This window comes from Lates calcarifer, linkage group LG18 (genome assembly GCF_001640805.2).
Source record: "Lates calcarifer isolate ASB-BC8 linkage group LG18, TLL_Latcal_v3, whole genome shotgun sequence".
Lineage (NCBI taxonomy): Eukaryota > Metazoa > Chordata > Actinopteri > Centropomidae > Lates > Lates calcarifer.
The window spans coordinates 6,063,695-6,081,561 of NC_066850.1; the positions used below are offsets into that span (position 1 = coordinate 6,063,695).

The following is a 17,867-nucleotide window of genomic DNA, read 5'->3' on the forward strand; positions in this document are numbered from 1 at the left end:
TGGACTGAACTCTTGTCTTTAACAGCCGTCATACAGAGAGGACCAATTCACTAACCCTTCTACTTCTCAGGTATTACAGTTGTCAGTACACCTGGAATTAGCTCCAGTAACATTTGCTGTATGGGGATTTATGCTAATGCATTTCACTTTTTTTAACAGGTTTCAGCATCTCAATCTCTGCCATGGAATAGCAGTTACAAGGATTTCTTAATGTTTTCACTGTGTTGTGTGGTTTGAATATTTGAGCAACCTATGTCTCAAATCAGAGTTTTGAAAGTCCTTTGTGATCTACAGTACATTTAGTTTGCCTGATTTAATCAATCTATACATCAACATTTGGCTACTAATACTGTGCTCTGTTTTACTTCTGTTTAACTCTGGTTTCACATTAATATTCTTATACCTGAAAACAACTGCATTAAAACTCTGGTATTCAAGGATACCTTGTAATATTTCCATAATGCCAGTGGATGCAGATGAATTATGGCAAGAGACATTTTTGCTTTTTATGATGATACCCCAGCTGCTGATGACAGATGATGAAGCTTAAAATAGATCAGTAAGATTGATCTTCTCTCAGCATCCCTCTGTATCTTCCAATTTGCCACTTTGATACAAACAACTTAATGGAATTTGTTTGTGCATGCTGGACAACCTATATACTTTTATTTAGGCTTACAACAGTATATAACCAGTGTCAAATAAAAAGTAGAGGCCTCACATCTCATTATCAAGACAGCAACCCTTCAAATTCCCCTGCTCCAATGTCCACCCAGATTCCCAGATCTAGTTGCATAGCATTTGTGCAAATGCTGGAACATCAGCCGTCCTAGCCCAGTGATGTAAATTCAGAGTGCACTGATGGAAAACAGTTAGCCAGACTCTGAATGAGATGTAATTTATTTTACAGTATATGGAAATCTTTCTCAAAGGCCATGTGCCAGGCCAGTTTTCAAAGTCGTCTTGTTACATCTTGGCTGCTATTCCAAGTTCTCTGAAGCACAGTCAAGCAACTGTGTCTACACCAGGAAATAGCACAGTCTTGGGCTCATTCTGACTTTCTAAGATGCAGCTTACTCTGTTTACAGTACAGATGGTATCATTTTATTTTACCAGCGTAAATAACATTGTTTTGGCCTGAAGCTGTATAGATGTTTTTCATAAGTACTCACTTTGTACCACTGCTGATGATGAATTGCCCACAATAAGTTAAGTAAACATAGTGACCTTTCATTATAATCACTGCCACAGCATTGTAGTATCATCTCAAGTTGCAGGCAGACTGCTATCTAACACGACATCCTTAACAGAACAAGAAATTCAGCTATACTTGATGAACAGATACTCCAAAGGAAGCAAGTTGATTCTGTTCACTAGAATTAGAATTAAAATGTGTCCTTTCATGTGTTGGTTCATCAAGTGTAGCTAATTTTTTTCTGTTTCCTCAGTGTACTGTACAAACTCATACCACCTTAATAGGGCTACGAAGTGGCAGCAGATGTTGTTTTCCTTCTAACCTACCTTTCTACCCTCCTCCTCCTCCTCCTCTTGCTCACCTCATCCTGTGTAGGGGTACTTTAGTGATCCCTGGAATGTGTTTGATTTCCTCATCGTAATTGGCAGCATAATAGACGTCATTCTCAGTGAGATCAACGTAAGTATGATGCCCACTTTCACTCTTGGTCCCCCCCCCCCCCCCGTCTTGTGCCCGCTTACTTCTTCTAAATCTTTCATTTCCTTCAACTCTCTCCTTTGTGGCCACTCCGTGTTGTGCTGTCTTTTCTCTTCATCTCTCTCTCTTTCCTCTTTGTCTGCCTCCTCCTCTCCTTCCTCCTCCTCCTTCTCTCCTTCCATCCTTAACTCCAAGATGGCTGCTGCCACTCAGGGGACCCCAAGCCACAAAGGTTCCTGAACAAGAACAAGCTCCTTCCTGGGTTTCATAAAAAGTAGAGGCAGGGTTTAGCTTTGAGCACAAAGGGTTTCTGTCTTCTTTATTCCTTGCAGTATCTAAAATGTTGTTGGGTTCTTGATTTTTTTTTTCTCCGCTTTTTGTCAGACTGTGACATGTCCTCAGGTTTGATTCCCTGACTAACTGAACTAACTCACTGACCAATCACAAACAGCCTTACACACCATTTCATTTTTTAACTGCAGCAACAAGGGCGTTTTTTTTTTGTTGTTGTTTTTTTTGTGATTTTGTTGCAATTTGTTCTTTACTGTTGTTCTTGTTGTTGACATTTTCCTCTCATGGACAAGCATGACTGATCGCCACTGCTCTTCCTCTGCTGTCCATCTCTTTCAGACTGCAACTTATTTTCTTTTTTTTGCCGTTTAATTTTGTTGATTCTTCCCCTCTCTCCTCCTACTAAAAACTCCAGTGCTCATGTATATAACGTTTTTTATCTTATTTTTCTCCTCTCTCCTTTAATTTCTGTTATTTCCATTTTTTAAATGTCTTACGTTCTGTCCTTCTTTTCTGTTGTTTTTCTGTTCTGTCCACCCCTACGCAGCATTATTTTATTGATGCATGGAACACATTTGATGCCTTGATAGTTGTGGGTAGCATTGTTGACATAGCGATCACTGAGGTTAACGTAAGTAGTCCAACTCCCTCCCTCCCTTCCTGCCTGCCTGCTCTGCCATTCCCACACACACAAACAGGCCGAGCACCGATACCCATCTTGCATGCTTTCAAATGATTAAGAAACTTCAGCTGCACAGCATTTGAACTTAAGAGATGGCTGAATACGTCTGGCAGTGAAAACAGCCAGATGCAGCACAATCAAAACCGAGCACAGAGCCCTCTGAAGAGTTTGTGTAATTTAAAACATATGAAAAACTATTTTTCTTCCATCAACATCTGAATACCTTTTGACATGGTCAATAATCATTCCTCCATCATATTATTTTTTAAAATGCAATGATTAGAACAACAAGGGCAGCAAAACAACTTGTTTGCCAGCTTGCTCTCAATGTTCTAACCTTTTTATGCCTGTACCTGGTCACTCATTTTATATTCAGCAGTGTAACAAGTCTGCAAACCAAACTTTCTTTTCTTTATGTACTATTATTTCGTTTATATTTGAAACTGCTTCAGATGGGTATTTATGCCTCGGTCTGCTGAGCATCAATAGCATCAGAAACTATTGCATTTGTCAATAGAACCTATTGCATTGTCTCAGCACTTGGTTTGGTTTCACATTGGGTTTATTTGATCTTTTATCACTGCCACAGGGGATAGTGTCCATTCCCCTGGCATGATGGACACTGTATAGCATGACTGATAAAAAGGTGGTATATCCAGGCCTGGTACTAAATGTAAGGTTGCTGTTTCAGAAAAGATCTGCAAACATTAGATTTTCTGGAAAGAATGAAGGAAGAATTCAGACTCTCATTTTTTGACAGTGGCATTTTGACCCCAGGGTCATGAAACTCTCAATTCATAAATCACCATGGAAACTTTAAATTCAAATGACAAAAATACAAGTTGCTGCTGCCTTTTTTTTTTATTTTTGTCCAACAATAGCAATGTGCAGACATGGGGAACAATTTGATCCATAAATGGATTTACCCAGGACCCATGAAATTTATGTAAATGTATGTATGAATTCATTTATTATCGACATGGAGGCCCTATGGTCAACAGTGGGGCTGAATAAGAATGAATATCCCAAACACAAGTCAAATGTTGAGTGTCTATCGTATTTACACTTCAGGGATAATTGGTGTTTTATTCATGTGATATTTAAAGTGCTGTTTGGCAGGAGAATGGTCTGAGAACCATGCAAAACTGCAAAGTGCAATTGGACAGAACTCCACTTCATTTAGCCTTTGGAGAAAATTATTTTGTACTATGATGAGACTGGCCAAAGAGCTGAATGTCACATAAAAAAAACATTCTTTATACTGTTAAGGAGGCTTTTGTAGGAAAGTATTTTATTTAATTCCATTTTCCTTCAATCTGTAAAGCTTTGAATCTTCAGTAGTAAATGTCTAGTGAAAATACCTCAGAAGACAGAATGTAGCTTCAGTGGCAACTCAGTAGGTGAAGGCAGTTCTCTGTGAGGTTAACTTTTTATAATGTCTGTGTGTCAGCTTATAAGGACACACATACCAGCCTTGCTTTTTTCCTACAAATCAGTTAAAACATACATCTCATCTCTCTGCAGATCATCCTCTAAATGTAGTACTGTAGTCTTAATTGTAGGTTATTATTTCTTAACTTATTCTAATGATTCTGTGTTTTATCACTACAGTTATTATTACTAGTGTTTTATCACAAAAAGTAACAACAAATCTAACACAAATGATCCTTGAAAGATATAGTCTAACATTTTAGGAAATACACTCAATCGCTTTCTGTCCAAGAGAGAGATGAGATGATCAATACTTTCTTATATTTTAATAGCTTAGCTTAGCATAAAGAAGCAGAGGGATACAGCTAGTCCAGGTGTGTTGAAAGGAAGCTTACTAATTAATCAATTTAATCCATGGAAAATTCATAAGTGAGAGAACAAGTTGCTTTTTCACAGGACGATTTTATTTCCTTTGGACAGAGCTAGACTAGCTGTTTCCCCCATTTCTATTTATGCTTAAGCTCAGCTATCCATCTGCTGGTTCCAGCTTCATATTTAACCAAACCATGAGAATATTATCAATCTTCTCATCTAAATCTCAGCAAAAAAAGCAAATAGATGTAATTTTTGATTACAGCAGTTATAGGCTACTCTCTGTTGAAAACCAGATAACTAAATCAGCATTCAGGAAAATTGTAATTTTTTTTTTTTTTTTTTTTTTTTAATTGTTTGGCTGAAATTCTCCCACAATCTCAACTGTAAGCATGGCTGCTGGTTTGGTTTGAGGACATGTAGCAAAGAAACTATATGCCCATGTGTACACCAGTATGTTGTCCCGAGGTGGAACACAGTGTATTTCACCTCAGACAGTGCTGGTCAAGCATACAAATAAGGTTAGTGTATCCCAGGGGTGTACGAGCTTGGCACTTGTTTTGTGCCTTTAGAAAGGGAATCCATTTGTGCCCATGAGAGGCTGACAAAGTTGCTTATAAACAACACTCTAAACTGTTCTTCTATATTATATGTTTTATTCCATTTTTCTATCTAGTTATTGCAGAAATCTGATGTCAGGGAAATCACAAATGTATCATAAATATCTGCATCTTGCTTGTTGCCTTGCAGACAGTGAATTTACCTGATCCTGAAGCAGAGCATAGTAATGTATGTAGAGAGAAGACTATTAACTTACATGAATACATACATAGACACTTAATAAATTATGTTAGGGTGAAAAAAAACATTTTTTGGGCCAGAGATATACATCTTTGTCATCTATACAAGTCACTGTTGCACACTTTGGTTTGGAGTTTGCCTTTGATTTGGTTTGATTGATTTGGTTGATTGGTTGATTTTTCTTTCTCACCTCTAACCTAAAGGCATGCCCCAAGTCTTTGTTTTTTTGTTTTTTTTTCTTCTTTGGTGGTTTTTAATGATTTGGGTGATGAAATGCCCAAGCTACCTTTTCTTTTCTCCTTTTTTTGAACATTTTTTTTTAAATATATATATATATATATTTTAAGAAACCCTCCGCACTTCAGTCTTGTGAGAACTCTTGACTATTTTTGAACTGGGACCCTGTCACTTAAACATTTTAAATTTTAGCCTGCCACTGCATTTCATCAGGCACTAAAGTGCAAGTGAAAGCTTTTTAACAGACTGAGCAATGCAATTAGAAAGTAATAGTAGCAGTTTGCCAACAACTAGCTCTCTTTCACAGCATTTCTAAGTCCACAGTGAAGTGCAGTAACAGGCTAGCTTTTAAAATGTTATCACTTTGCCTTTACTAAATATTAAATGGCCAAAATAGCTTGTTTGAGTGCACCCATTTCGCTGCTCTGTTGGGTGCAGGTTGACTTAGATTAGCTGAATTTTTTGTGGTCACTGAAACAGAATAAATCCTGGGTCTCTAATTCTCCCCAGCAACCTGCGGGTGCTTCTTAAACCTTGTATGGTTTCTTTTCTGTTTTTGGTTTTGGTTTGAGTAGAAGTAGTGTGAACAGATTGGTAGTGGTTTGCTCTGAGCAGTGTCTTGCAGACGATGCCAGTATGGACTGCATCTATTTCTCTTTTTCTTTCTCTCTCTTTGGAATGCTTCTTTTCCTCTCCATCTCTCTCCTTCTCTTTCTGAACTTTTTCAGTTTACTTAACTCTTCTTTTATGGATGTTTATCTCTCTTCTCTGTCCTCTTCCTCGCTGGTTTGCTGCTTGCTCACTTGAAATGCAAGCGGGGTAACATGGGTCTCTCATCCACTTCCTGTGCCCATAGAGGTCAAGCCATTAACTTCTATGTATTTAAGCAGTCATTTTTATGTTGCAGTACCATAAAATATGATAAAAAATTAGAGTGAAAAGGTATAGAAACCTGAAATCGAGGGTAAAGATTTTCTCAAGAAACCCATGTTACCTACTGAACTGACTGAACTGATGAAATCTTTGCTTGAAAAAATGATGTGCAATGTGAGAAAAGATCCCATTTTCAGTTTAAATAAGATCATTAATCCAGTGAGCTACAATTACAGTAACTCACATCTGCACTGTAGTTCAGCCTGAAAGGACCACTGTGCTGTTTTTTTTATTTATTTTATTTTATTTTTTTAATGGGTCAAAATGACACTGTGCGCAGATCCTCCAGGGCCACTCTGAAATTATTATTATTATTATTTTTTGGTTTGTTTGTTTTTTTAAGTTCATAATGAGAATATGATAATTAAGAATGATTTGAGTTTAATCTGGGTCAGATTCATGGCTTTGATTTGACTTTGACACAGATCCAAAGTCAGATTTAAGTGATCATTAAATTGAACCAGCTGGCCCTTTGTAAAATTCACATGGACATACCGTACACACAAAGACATACATTCTCCCATATTTCAGTTTTAGCTTAGTCTGTGCTTAGTGTTTATCAATGCCACCTTCCGTCCCTGCTTCCTTCTTTCCTTCCTTCCCTGCTTCCTTCTTTCCTTCTTTCCTTCCCTCCTTCCTTTCCTACCTGCACATCTTTCTTCCCTTTATCTATCACTATTTCCTCTCTCGCTTCCCTCTGTCCTTCCTTCCCACAGTTTCCCTCTCCTCCAACTTTCCTCCCCTTCACACCACAATGAAACTCACTTCTTCACACACACACACACACACACACACACCACACACACACACACATAAAATATGCAAGCATATTGTAAATAATAGTAAATATAAAATATAATAAGCTTTTAGTCTGTGTTTATCATTACTGTGTGTGACCATAAAGATATGTATATGGCCCTGTTAGAATTCCTTTAAATGCCTCATTCTGTCCTTCCATTATTCCTTTTTTTCTCTGGTATGTTCTTAGCCACTGAAATTTCTTCCTTCCCTCATTCACTTTCCTTCTTTGTTCCCCTTTTGTTGATTCCTAATTTCTTTTTCCCTCCAATTTTTTTTCCATGGATTCTTCCCCTTTCTCCCTCTTTCTCTTGCTTTCTTCTCACTTGCTTTTTGGTCTTACTTGCTCCTACCACTAGCCATGCAATGTCAGGTCCTTCTTTATTCCAATGCAAGGAGAAATGATGCACTCATTTTGAGATAAGGTATTTTAACAGGGCCAATACCAAAGCAGAGTGAACAGTTACTTGAGTCATAGATTGAACTACTAGTTGATCTATCACTCCCAGCAGTCTGAAATGTTGCAATAGCAGGGATGACCAGTGGGTGTCTCCCGGCAGTATGTTATCTTTGTGCTCCTCTGTATTATTTAAATACCTGTGGGCTCCAATTTCCAAAAGCATCTTAAATCATCTTTGGCATTAGTGGAAATGACTAAGATGATCTTAACCTCCTGTCTTTTTTATTGTGGTATTCTGATGCCTCTTTGATCTGAAAGTAGTAAAGTAGTTGTGGTCTGGTTAATTGGCAATTACTGGATCACAAACAACATATAAGCAAGGGTGTTTCACTTATTATTTCACAAGGTCCAAACCTCTCTAATTTCACTTGGATCTTGATTATTCTCAGGTCAGAGGACGTACTGAATAACACACTCTCAAAACAGACATTGTTCTTTAATGCCAAAATGCATTTGGTAAACGTGTCCTTTGTTAAGCTAAAGCTTCAACCACTGTTACTATACTGGAACTTCAGCTGGCAGAAAGAAAAACAGATAGCTACAGAGGCGCCACTGTATCCCAAACATGACATAGGCACTATGTATATATATTGCACACAGACACGTACACAGTCAACTTTTTCATCCTCTGTGGCTGCTCCCAGACCATCATTCATTATTTTGGCCCTCAAGGCGTAGGACAGAAATAGTCCCAGTATTCCTCCATGTTTCAATCTTCTAGTATTTTGATTCAAGTGATTCAGCCTGATGTGGCCCTCACAAAGGATGAGGCCAGTGTCTATATGCAGTAATATCTTATAGAAATCTCCCTCCCGGCCCAGATGAAATTATGTTTTTTCACCTTTCCACCATGTGACAGTTGATCAGACTGAACCCTCACTAGCCTGGTGGTTTTTGAGATATTTTTGTCTGGGCAAGTGCGAAATTCTTGCTGTTTTTCACATGACAACACACACACACACACACACACACACACAGCAAGGCGCTGCTCTGGTGCTGATCTTTGTTGCCTTTCCTTAAAGCCAGCTGACTCGTCCTCGTCCTCGTCCTCCTCTTCTTCGTCCTCCTCCTCCTCCTCTTCCTCCTCTCACCCCCCTGTGGTAAGGCCAATGGTACGCTTCGACGGTAACCTCGTCCGCCTCCCTACCTCCTTCACCAACCCTCCATCCCTCCATCCTTCCATCCCTTCTTCTGCTACGCCATCCATGGTATGATCTAAAACTTTTGGCTTCTCATTCATCCTGTCATCTCCTCTCTGTCGCTCCTGCTACATCTTCTGCAGCATGTCCAGAGTAAATTCGATGTAGCTATTGTTCATACTTTTTACATGTTGATATATATGTACTGTATGTATGGTGAAGGACACTGTATTGTGTAGGCCTAGTATAACTGGAGTCTTGTGACTTTTCCTTGAGTGGCTATTGTTGTTTCCATGGCGCCCACTGCCCCCTCCTCTCCCATGGCTTGCAACTTGCTCTCCCTTCCCTTATGGGTGTGGTATCTTCAGTGCTTCGTCATCAGTGCAAGCTGTCATGGTCACGCTATCACGCTGTCTCTCTTTCCTCCACTCTTCTTCGCTGGCCTGTCATCTATCTATCTATCTATCTATCTATCTATCTATCTATCTATCTATCTATCTATCTATCTATCTATCTATCTATCTATCTGTCTGTCTGTCTGTCTGTCTGTCTGTCTGTCTGTCTGTCTGTCTGTGAATCAGTCTATTTGGATCTCTTAATAAGTCATCTTCAGTCTCCCTGTTGCTCTCTCTCTCTCTCTCTCTCTCTCTCTCTCTCTCTCTCTCTCTCTCTCTCTCTTTTTTCTTTCTTTCTTTCTTGCTCTTACTCTCTCTCACTGTTACACTTACTGTCACTGTACCTCTCCCGCTCACTACCCTGACTCTGTCAATGGTGCAATGGTGCCCACTGTGGTCCAGTTGTGGTATTACATGCAGTACAAATTTTTGACTTCAACTCCTCAGAACTATGTGTCATTTTCAGCATATCTGTCAGTGGAGTTTGGGACAACTCATGTCTTGAGTTACTTGTCAACACTTTGGCAGAAAAATTGGACGTCTACCTATAGAAAGCATAACCTGTTAATCCCAGATTTTTTAAAAAAAAGTGTAATGACTTTTCACACTTTCATTTATGTATAACATTTTTGAAACCAGATTCTGTTGAAAAGTAACATATGATATCTGTTACCCCAAACTGCAGTAAGATGTGAGGAGAATGGCAAGTTCTTTTTAGGAGTACACTGTATATTCTCTATGGGATTAGCATTAAAAATTGATGGCTTCTTGGAAAAACACAAATGACAAAAGCAGGTTCAGAGGTCAAAGAGGTTGATGTTGTGTTTTTGGGGTCAACAATGTAGATAGCGTGACACTGTTGTGGTTACATTTTTGTGGTAAAAATACTGCATTGCATGTAGTCAACTTTATTCTATGTTTAGTGGTACATTTGTGTGAAATTAGATGTTAATTGTTTTTTCCCTTCTTTTTGGCCATTTTCTTGGTATTATTAACATAATTGTTGCTGATTTGGTAACTGTGTGGACTGTTACAATTGGCTTCACCTGATTCATCTGCCGTTTGTGGTGTAATTGTGAATAATGTAATGGGTGCTGCATCATGCTTTACACAGATCTTGAGTTTGCCTTTGTTTTTCTGCCCTTTTGTCCCATAGTATGAGGAGCAGCAGCATAAATAAATAAATCTGTATTAGAATAGCACTCAGCGAGATGGCTGAATATTTCATCATGGAGTTATTTCCTGTGGATGACTACTGGGACAATAGACAGTTAGAAAGCTACAGTACCTCTCAACCTTGTACTTAAGAACTTTTTGAATAAAAAACAAAAATTACCAAGTTTATTAAATATTATTCATAATAATCTGCCTCTGGAGGAAAAATGCATGGTCATAGCAAGAGGTTCTGCAAATAAAAATTTGCTAGGGTGAAAACAGTTTAGAGAATCACAGTAAACAGAAGGTAGAGATGGAGAGATTTGCCACCGATAAAAATATTATTATTCTTTTGGCTGTGGCTGCATTGGGCAGTAATATCTTTATCCACCTGTGTGTCACTTTTTGTATTCTTCTTCCATTTGGCCAATGTCTTTGTCACAGACAAACAATTAACTGCCTGCATGATTTATTGGAACAAGAATCTGCCTGCAGGGTGGGATTTTTGTACAGTATCTGTTGAGAATTGTTATCAGTGATTTATGGATGAGCTTACCTCCACCAGTGTCTCTTCAGCCAGGCTCAGTTATTAGAATTTTAGTCCACACTGGTGTAGAATAACCTTTAGTTTACTCACATGATTTTCCTCAGGGGTTCCTAAAGTGTTTTAATGCTTGTTTAACAAATGACATTGCAATGCTGGATTCACCTTTACTAGGCTATAGAAACAACCAGGAATGCTCTCTCTGCCATGATTATGACAGCACTGAGGTGAGATAGAAGGAACAGCTGAGTGCTGTGATTTACGGATTGGTAATATCTGTTAAGTATTGGATCTTGTCTGATTTTGATTTATAGCTAGCTACTATAGACAGTTGATCTGATCACTGTAAAGTAACTTTGAGGAGGAATGAGAATCAGAGAATGAAGCAGGTGTATTCAGGAAGCTGATTGATGGTCAGTTGATCTCTGTGTTGTCAAGTGACTTTTCCACGAAGCCACAGAAATAAGCGTGATTGCCCGATTCTCTCCCAGATCTCTTTTGTCAGTTGATTTTGATGGGATTTTGTAGGACGCATTTATTAACACAGTGTGTATGTGTGTGTGTGTGTGTGTCTGTATATGTGTGTCCATGTGTGTTTGTGTGCGTGTGCCCTGGATATTTACATCCACATGTATGTGTGGTTGGGAATATATTCAAATGTTGCTTGTATGTCTGTATTTCTGCATATGTCTATTCACATATGCATGTATGTATGTTTGTATGATCATCTTTACCTGTGTGTTTGTCTGCGTGTGTGTGTGTGTTTCCCTCCCTTGCCTATCTGCATGTGTCCCCATGCGTCCTGTGTTTTTTCTTTAAAAAAAAACACCAAACCCCACCAAAAGGGACTGCAGAACTCTGAAGAGAACGCCAGGATCTCCATCACCTTCTTCCGGCTGTTCCGCGTGATGAGGCTGGTGAAGCTGCTGTCTCGCGGGGAAGGGATTCGGACCCTGCTGTGGACCTTCATCAAATCCTTCCAAGTGAGGGGAGAACCGGACACAACATGCTAGAGCAGGGGGTTGGGTTTACACAGGACACAAAAGCTTTAACCCTGATGTTACCCTGATTGGTGCCCTTATTTAGAGACTGTGTTCTATTAAAACTAGATTGAACTGTTAACCCCCAACAGTTTCCAGCAGATTTTATGACCTAACTTGGCCTAATTATTAATTTGCCAGTTGCAGGTGCAATTTCATACTGTGTGATTAACCCAGAATAGACTTGTTTATTGTTTCTAGATATAAATCATAGTATAGTTTCTGCCGAGTCACATAGAGCTTAAAAAATATCCTTGCTCTTGTGTAAATCCAGCCTGGTGGAGTCTCATAAGCTGCCTTTCCTTTCCTTGCCTCATCCCTCCTCATCTCCACCTCCTACTTGTTTAGGAAGTCAGGGGGATGGGACACATGACACATGTTTTGTCAGTTTATCTACAGTATGATGGGGAGTGTGGGAAAGAAAGAGGGAGGGTGTGAGTTAACGGAGAGGAGGCTTAGGAGTCTCACTACAGAAGCAGGGAGGGATGTAGGATCATGAAGTTGGGAAACAGGCAGGAACTCAAAACCCTTAACCAGCAATCTTTTTCTCCTCTTTCCTCCGCTCCCTTTCTCTTCTTGTCTTTCTCCATATCTTCTTCCTCCTCTACCCTTTCTACTTTCAAACACCCTATGACTAACCCCTGAGAGCTCACCATTCGCTGTAGGCGGGTTAAGCAGTAGTTAAATTTAATGAAGCACTCCACCAAAAAATGAAATCATTTGATAGAGAGTTTTTGGGACATGAAAATAATCTGTTCTCTCTCTTGTGTTAGCTGAGATGGGCCACTTCATGCAATACTGCAGTTGTTGAAATTCAAAATACTAGTGACACAGCAAAAACCAGACTCATGATGTGAAGTAAAAATTAGCAGTGATCACTAATATCTTTACTTAACTCAAATAGGTTTTTAAGCTTACTGTACCCTTTATTCCTGTTTTATCTATCAGTGGGTTACATATTGACACAAAATCAGACATTTACCTTTTCATTTATTTGTCATGATTTGGCCCTGCTCTTCCAGGCACAAGGGCAATAATAGCCAGGAGCTCAGTTCCTCACAGTTGCCCAGGTGTGTAACAATAGAAGGCATACCTGCTCTGGCCATGTTTGGTTCATGTACATTATGTTGGGACTGGTCTCCTGACTAAACTCAGAGAGCAGTTTGTATTTTACTGAATTTTTTCACTCCTATGTCAGATGATTTGTCCTGGATTGTTTTTGGTGTTGTGCCACACAGGACTGCAGATCAGTTCACTTTCATTCCATAAAGTGACAAATATTTTTCATATTGCTCCAGCTAATCTGAAAAGCTAAAAACCGTTAAATACATGCCTCAACCCTTTTTTAGAAATTAGCTCTTAAATCATCTTGTTGACTACTTGGATATATGACATTTGAATGAAAGTGAATGGACTCCAGCCTTGGTGCAGGATAATACTGTAGACAACTTGTCACTGATGTGTCTCTCTCTTCTTCAGGCTCTGCCCTACGTAGCTCTGCTTATAGTGATGCTATTCTTCATATACGCTGTCATCGGCATGCAGGTAAGCGGTTGTCTTGTCCCCTTGTCTTCCTCCCCCTGTCTTGTTCTCCTTTCTCCATCTCTCCTTTAGCGAGCCTTCGTCCTGTGTCTCTCCTCCTGAAGCCTTGTCATCCAGAGTTCGGTCACATTGCCCCCCTCCTCAGCTGTTGATCTCCAGTCTTTGTCTCTCTACTTCCTCTTTCTGTGTCTCTTCTACGAGCTGTTGTATATTTTGTGTCACTGGCGATGAGTGGGAGACACTTTGTTTTGATTTGCTTGGGACAGCTCGCCTCTAATTCTGATTGACTTCCTCTTGGTAATGCTGACATCATAAGCTGTGTGCTGTGACTACTTACTTCCCCCCTGTGTAGATGTTTGGTAAGATAGCGCTGCGGGACCAGACACAGATCAACAGGAACAACAATTTCCAGACGTTCCCTCAGGCAGTACTGCTGCTCTTCAGGTGAGGGAGATTACTCCACTCTTTATCATCATAATGTTGTGCGTTTCCTTCCTCATCTACCTCCCTCCCATTTTCCTTTAACATATCCACCCTTTGTTCATAGATTCAAAATAAACACCTTCTGCTTTCTCTGCGTTATCATTCTCTTATTATTATTATTAATTTCTATAATGCCACATAAGCAACAGTATCTTTTTCCTTTTTGATCTCATATATTTTTTCTCTTCCATTTAACCTGAACAGGCTTGTATATTTTGCATTAGAGTTTATCACTGACATTTTATGACAGTAGCAGGTTAAATTAAATGCCAGGATATCTGTAAATGTCAGCTGATTCTATGACTCGGCTCTGCACGAGAGCCAATATGAGAGAATGTTTTGTCAGTTTGTTCTATGAGACCATGTCACTGCCACTGTACAGAGAGTTAAAAGGTTCTAGCTATAAATATGTAGCAGTGATCCCCATAATATCACCAAAGATCTGATGTAGAATCACCAGTTATTAAACTCTATACACCTGTATGTTGATTAGTTAGCTAATAATGGCTATAAACTTGATGATGCTTTACCACAAAATATTCTGGTCCACTGAGTAGGACACCTTCTGCAAAGTTGTCAGAGGACTCTGCTGATAATACATTAAACTGCCTGGATCCACTCCCAGAAACCTGTGTGGTTGCGGTGATGGTAAGATTCCATGCAGGGGAAAAAAAACTCAGAAACTGAAAGGGTACATCTCACATAATTCAGTAGTACACACCTTAAAATGATATGGCAACCAGCTAAAGCTTTTCCATAAAACCATAAAAAGTACCATTTCTATCCATTCACTTTCTGGAGAGTCCTCTTCATGGAATATATCATAGTATTAGGCTTCCATTCAGAGAGAGACAGCATACTTGGATACTTCATATTTGCTATGCTTAAGTAACTACACTAAATACCTTTAGTAATTTAGTGTGTACTATAATATGAATCTAGCAAACAAATAATAGATAGACAGTAGCAAACAGCACAAAAAATAATTGCAAATGCAAAATAAATAGCAAAGGCTGAGTCAAAAAGGTTAATAGCACTGAAGTATTAAGAATTGGAGAAAGTAGTTTGTAGTTTGGACAAAATTTTGATCTACAGTTCTGTGAAAATACAGCAAATACTAAACTACATTTCTCTACTTTTGCTCTGTAAATTCAGTGTGTCAGGATATGAATAACCCTTTTAAAGCTGTTTTTATGCTTTTCACACTTAACACTTGTGTTTATGTGTGTTTGTCTCTCTCTTTTTGTCTTTGTACCTATGTGTGTGTGTCACTATATGCTTCTATGCTTGTATGCATACGTGCACACATCCATCTGTATGTGTGTGTTAATGCATAAATGCACATGTGACATGTGCGCACGTCCACATCTATGCATGTATGCGCCCCTCTATATGTTTCTTTGGTGTTTCTGTGTGCACATATATTTGCATGCATGGTTGTGTCTGTGTGTGCATATTTGTGTGGTTGCGTGCGTTGCATGTGTCTGTCTGTCAGATGTGCAACAGGTGAGGCGTGGCAGGAGATCATGCTGGCGTGCTCAGCCAATCGGCCATGTGAGAAGGGATCGACCAATGAGAACAGCACATCCAACGAGGAATGTGGCAGCCAGTTTGCCATCATTTACTTTGTTAGCTTCTACATGCTCTGTGCCTTTCTGGTGAGTACAGACACAGAATAAGAAAGATTTAGATTTTTAATGCTCCTGTCTTTATCCTATCAAATAGTCCATACATCTTGATACATGGTAGTTGTTTTATACCAAGGTAAGCAGTGGTTGTAGCAGGTTATAATTTGAAATAGGTAATCTATAATGGATTACTGGCTGATAATATAGTTTCTAACTGACTCCTAACTTTTCCCAGATCATCAACCTGTTTGTGGCTGTCATCATGGATAACTTTGACTACCTGACACGTGACTGGTCGATCCTGGGGCCGCATCATCTTGACGAATTCAAGAGGATCTGGGCTGAATATGACCCAGAAGCTAAGTAAGTTTACAGAGAACTGACAAAGTATGTCATCAGAATAATGATACTTGCATCAGCAGAGGTTGTGTTGAGAGTCTCTATAATGTGAAATCTGTGCTGCATTCAGGGGGAGAATAAAGCACCTTGATGTGGTGACTCTGCTCCGGAGGATTCAGCCTCCCCTCGGCTTTGGAAAGCTTTGCCCCCACAGGGTGGCCTGCAAGGTAAACACACACACAGTCCCACACATTCCTTAACATGGTCTAAGGTCTGCAGAGCTGTAGAGATATATAGAATTTTTGGAAGAGGCTTTTAAAATCAAGTATTCAGAATGTGTTCTCCTACGGTTTTGGGGCAGAATTGAGTCTGTTTACTGTGAATGATTAATATACACACATAAAGACAGCTCAGAATGTCTTCCACAATTTGTCAAATGGCACATTGACAACAGATCATGCATGTAGAGAAAATATTTTAGACATAGAGGAAAATTAGTGTCCATAGTGTCTACTATCATAATTACTGTCTACTTGTTCTTAATCTATTGGCAGTTTATAGGAAAATTTACCTGCGCATCATTTTATTAATTCATTTGGGTGAATGTATGTCACTGTGTGTATCATTATGTGTGTTACTGTGTGTATGTCTTTGTGTGTGTTCTATCTCATGTAGCGTCTGGTGTCAATGAATATGCCTCTGAACAGCGATGGAACAGTGATGTTCAATGCCACACTGTTTGCCCTGGTCAGAACCGCACTCAGGATTAAGACAGAAGGTAACAGACACACACATGAACAAACACTCTAATGCAGCTTTACAGGAACAAGTCACACATAAATACACAATGGCGACACATCATTGTATGTACAGTACCATCGTAACCCTTATGTACTCAGAAAATTATGCAATAACTATATCCAGTATAAACACTGGTATTGCAACTGAGTAGTTCCACTGGAGCAATTGGAGTTTAAAAGCCTTGCTTAAGGGCACCTCAGTGCTGCTAATGAGAGAGGTGCAAGCACTGCTTTTTCCCCATCCAGCAACCTTCACTGGTTTCTGGCACACGAGAGTTCTGGGGCTACTTAGACACACATGTGTTTAGGCTTTCATATTGGCCAGGTTGTGTGATAATAAAGAGTGCTACTGTAATAGTAATACTACATTAAATCTACACTATAAACATTCTTTGTGTACAGGTAACCTGGAGCAGGCCAATGAAGAACTGAGGGCAATAGTGAAGAAGATCTGGAAGAGGACCAGCATGAAGCTCTTGGATCAAGTAGTGCCCCCTGCTGGCGGTGTGTATACTCTGCAACACAGTTTCACACTAGAATATAGCTCATCCATATCTAATAATAAACACAGATTGTGAAAAGGCGAACCTTTTCATTACACTAGAAGCTGTGCTTTCATGTCTTAAATTAATGTGATCAAAACATTGGCAGCATTACTTGCAACAGCTTTTCAATAAAAAAAACTGTGAAGCATCATTTTAAGCATTGGCCTTTCTTAATTGTAATATGTCTATCTCTTGCAGATGATGAGGTAACAGTTGGGAAGTTCTACGCTACCTTCCTCATCCAAGAATATTTCCGCAAGTTTAAGAAGAGGAAAGAACAAGGGCTGGTGGCCAAGGTGCCCCCCAAAACTGCCCTCTCTCTGCAGGTACACAAACAGAAGTTTTGTTTACCTTTGATCATAAATCTGTACATATTTGTTACATTGTCAGCACATTCAAAAGACAGCAATAGATTTTTCAAATTATGACTGTGATCCCAAAATGATTAAAGAAATGTGTGAGGGAATATAATGTATATAGTAGGAAAAAATTAGATTTTGTTTGAGTACAGATACCTTGTTTCAGGGTGTTGACAGCAACACAAACCTGTCGATCACTGTGCTACTGCATGATGTGCAAC

At 39.3% G+C, this 17,867-nt stretch overlaps 1 protein-coding gene across 16 annotated transcripts in view; it reads left to right on the forward strand.

The window, feature by feature from the left end:
- Positions 1–17,867, forward strand: part of cacna1c (calcium channel, voltage-dependent, L type, alpha 1C subunit) — a 205,506-nt gene that overhangs the window by 169,805 nt on the left and 17,834 nt on the right. For 13 of the 16 annotated variants that reach the window (XM_051077687.1, XM_051077689.1, XM_051077688.1 and 10 more), the window contains 11 exons: positions 1,571–1,654; positions 8,700–8,885; positions 11,756–11,893; positions 13,430–13,495; positions 13,845–13,936; positions 15,471–15,633; positions 15,839–15,966; positions 16,073–16,169; positions 16,618–16,720; positions 17,145–17,246; positions 17,486–17,613. In XM_051077687.1, coding sequence (XP_050933644.1) covers positions 1,571–1,654; positions 8,700–8,885; positions 11,756–11,893; positions 13,430–13,495; positions 13,845–13,936; positions 15,471–15,633; positions 15,839–15,966; positions 16,073–16,169; positions 16,618–16,720; positions 17,145–17,246; positions 17,486–17,613 — 1,287 coding nt within the window. The remainder of the gene's footprint in view (positions 1–1,570; positions 1,655–8,699; positions 8,886–11,755; positions 11,894–13,429; positions 13,496–13,844; positions 13,937–15,470; positions 15,634–15,838; positions 15,967–16,072; positions 16,170–16,617; positions 16,721–17,144; positions 17,247–17,485; positions 17,614–17,867) is intronic. The other 3 variants (XM_051077696.1, XM_051077698.1, XM_051077699.1) reach the window with 3 other exon arrangements.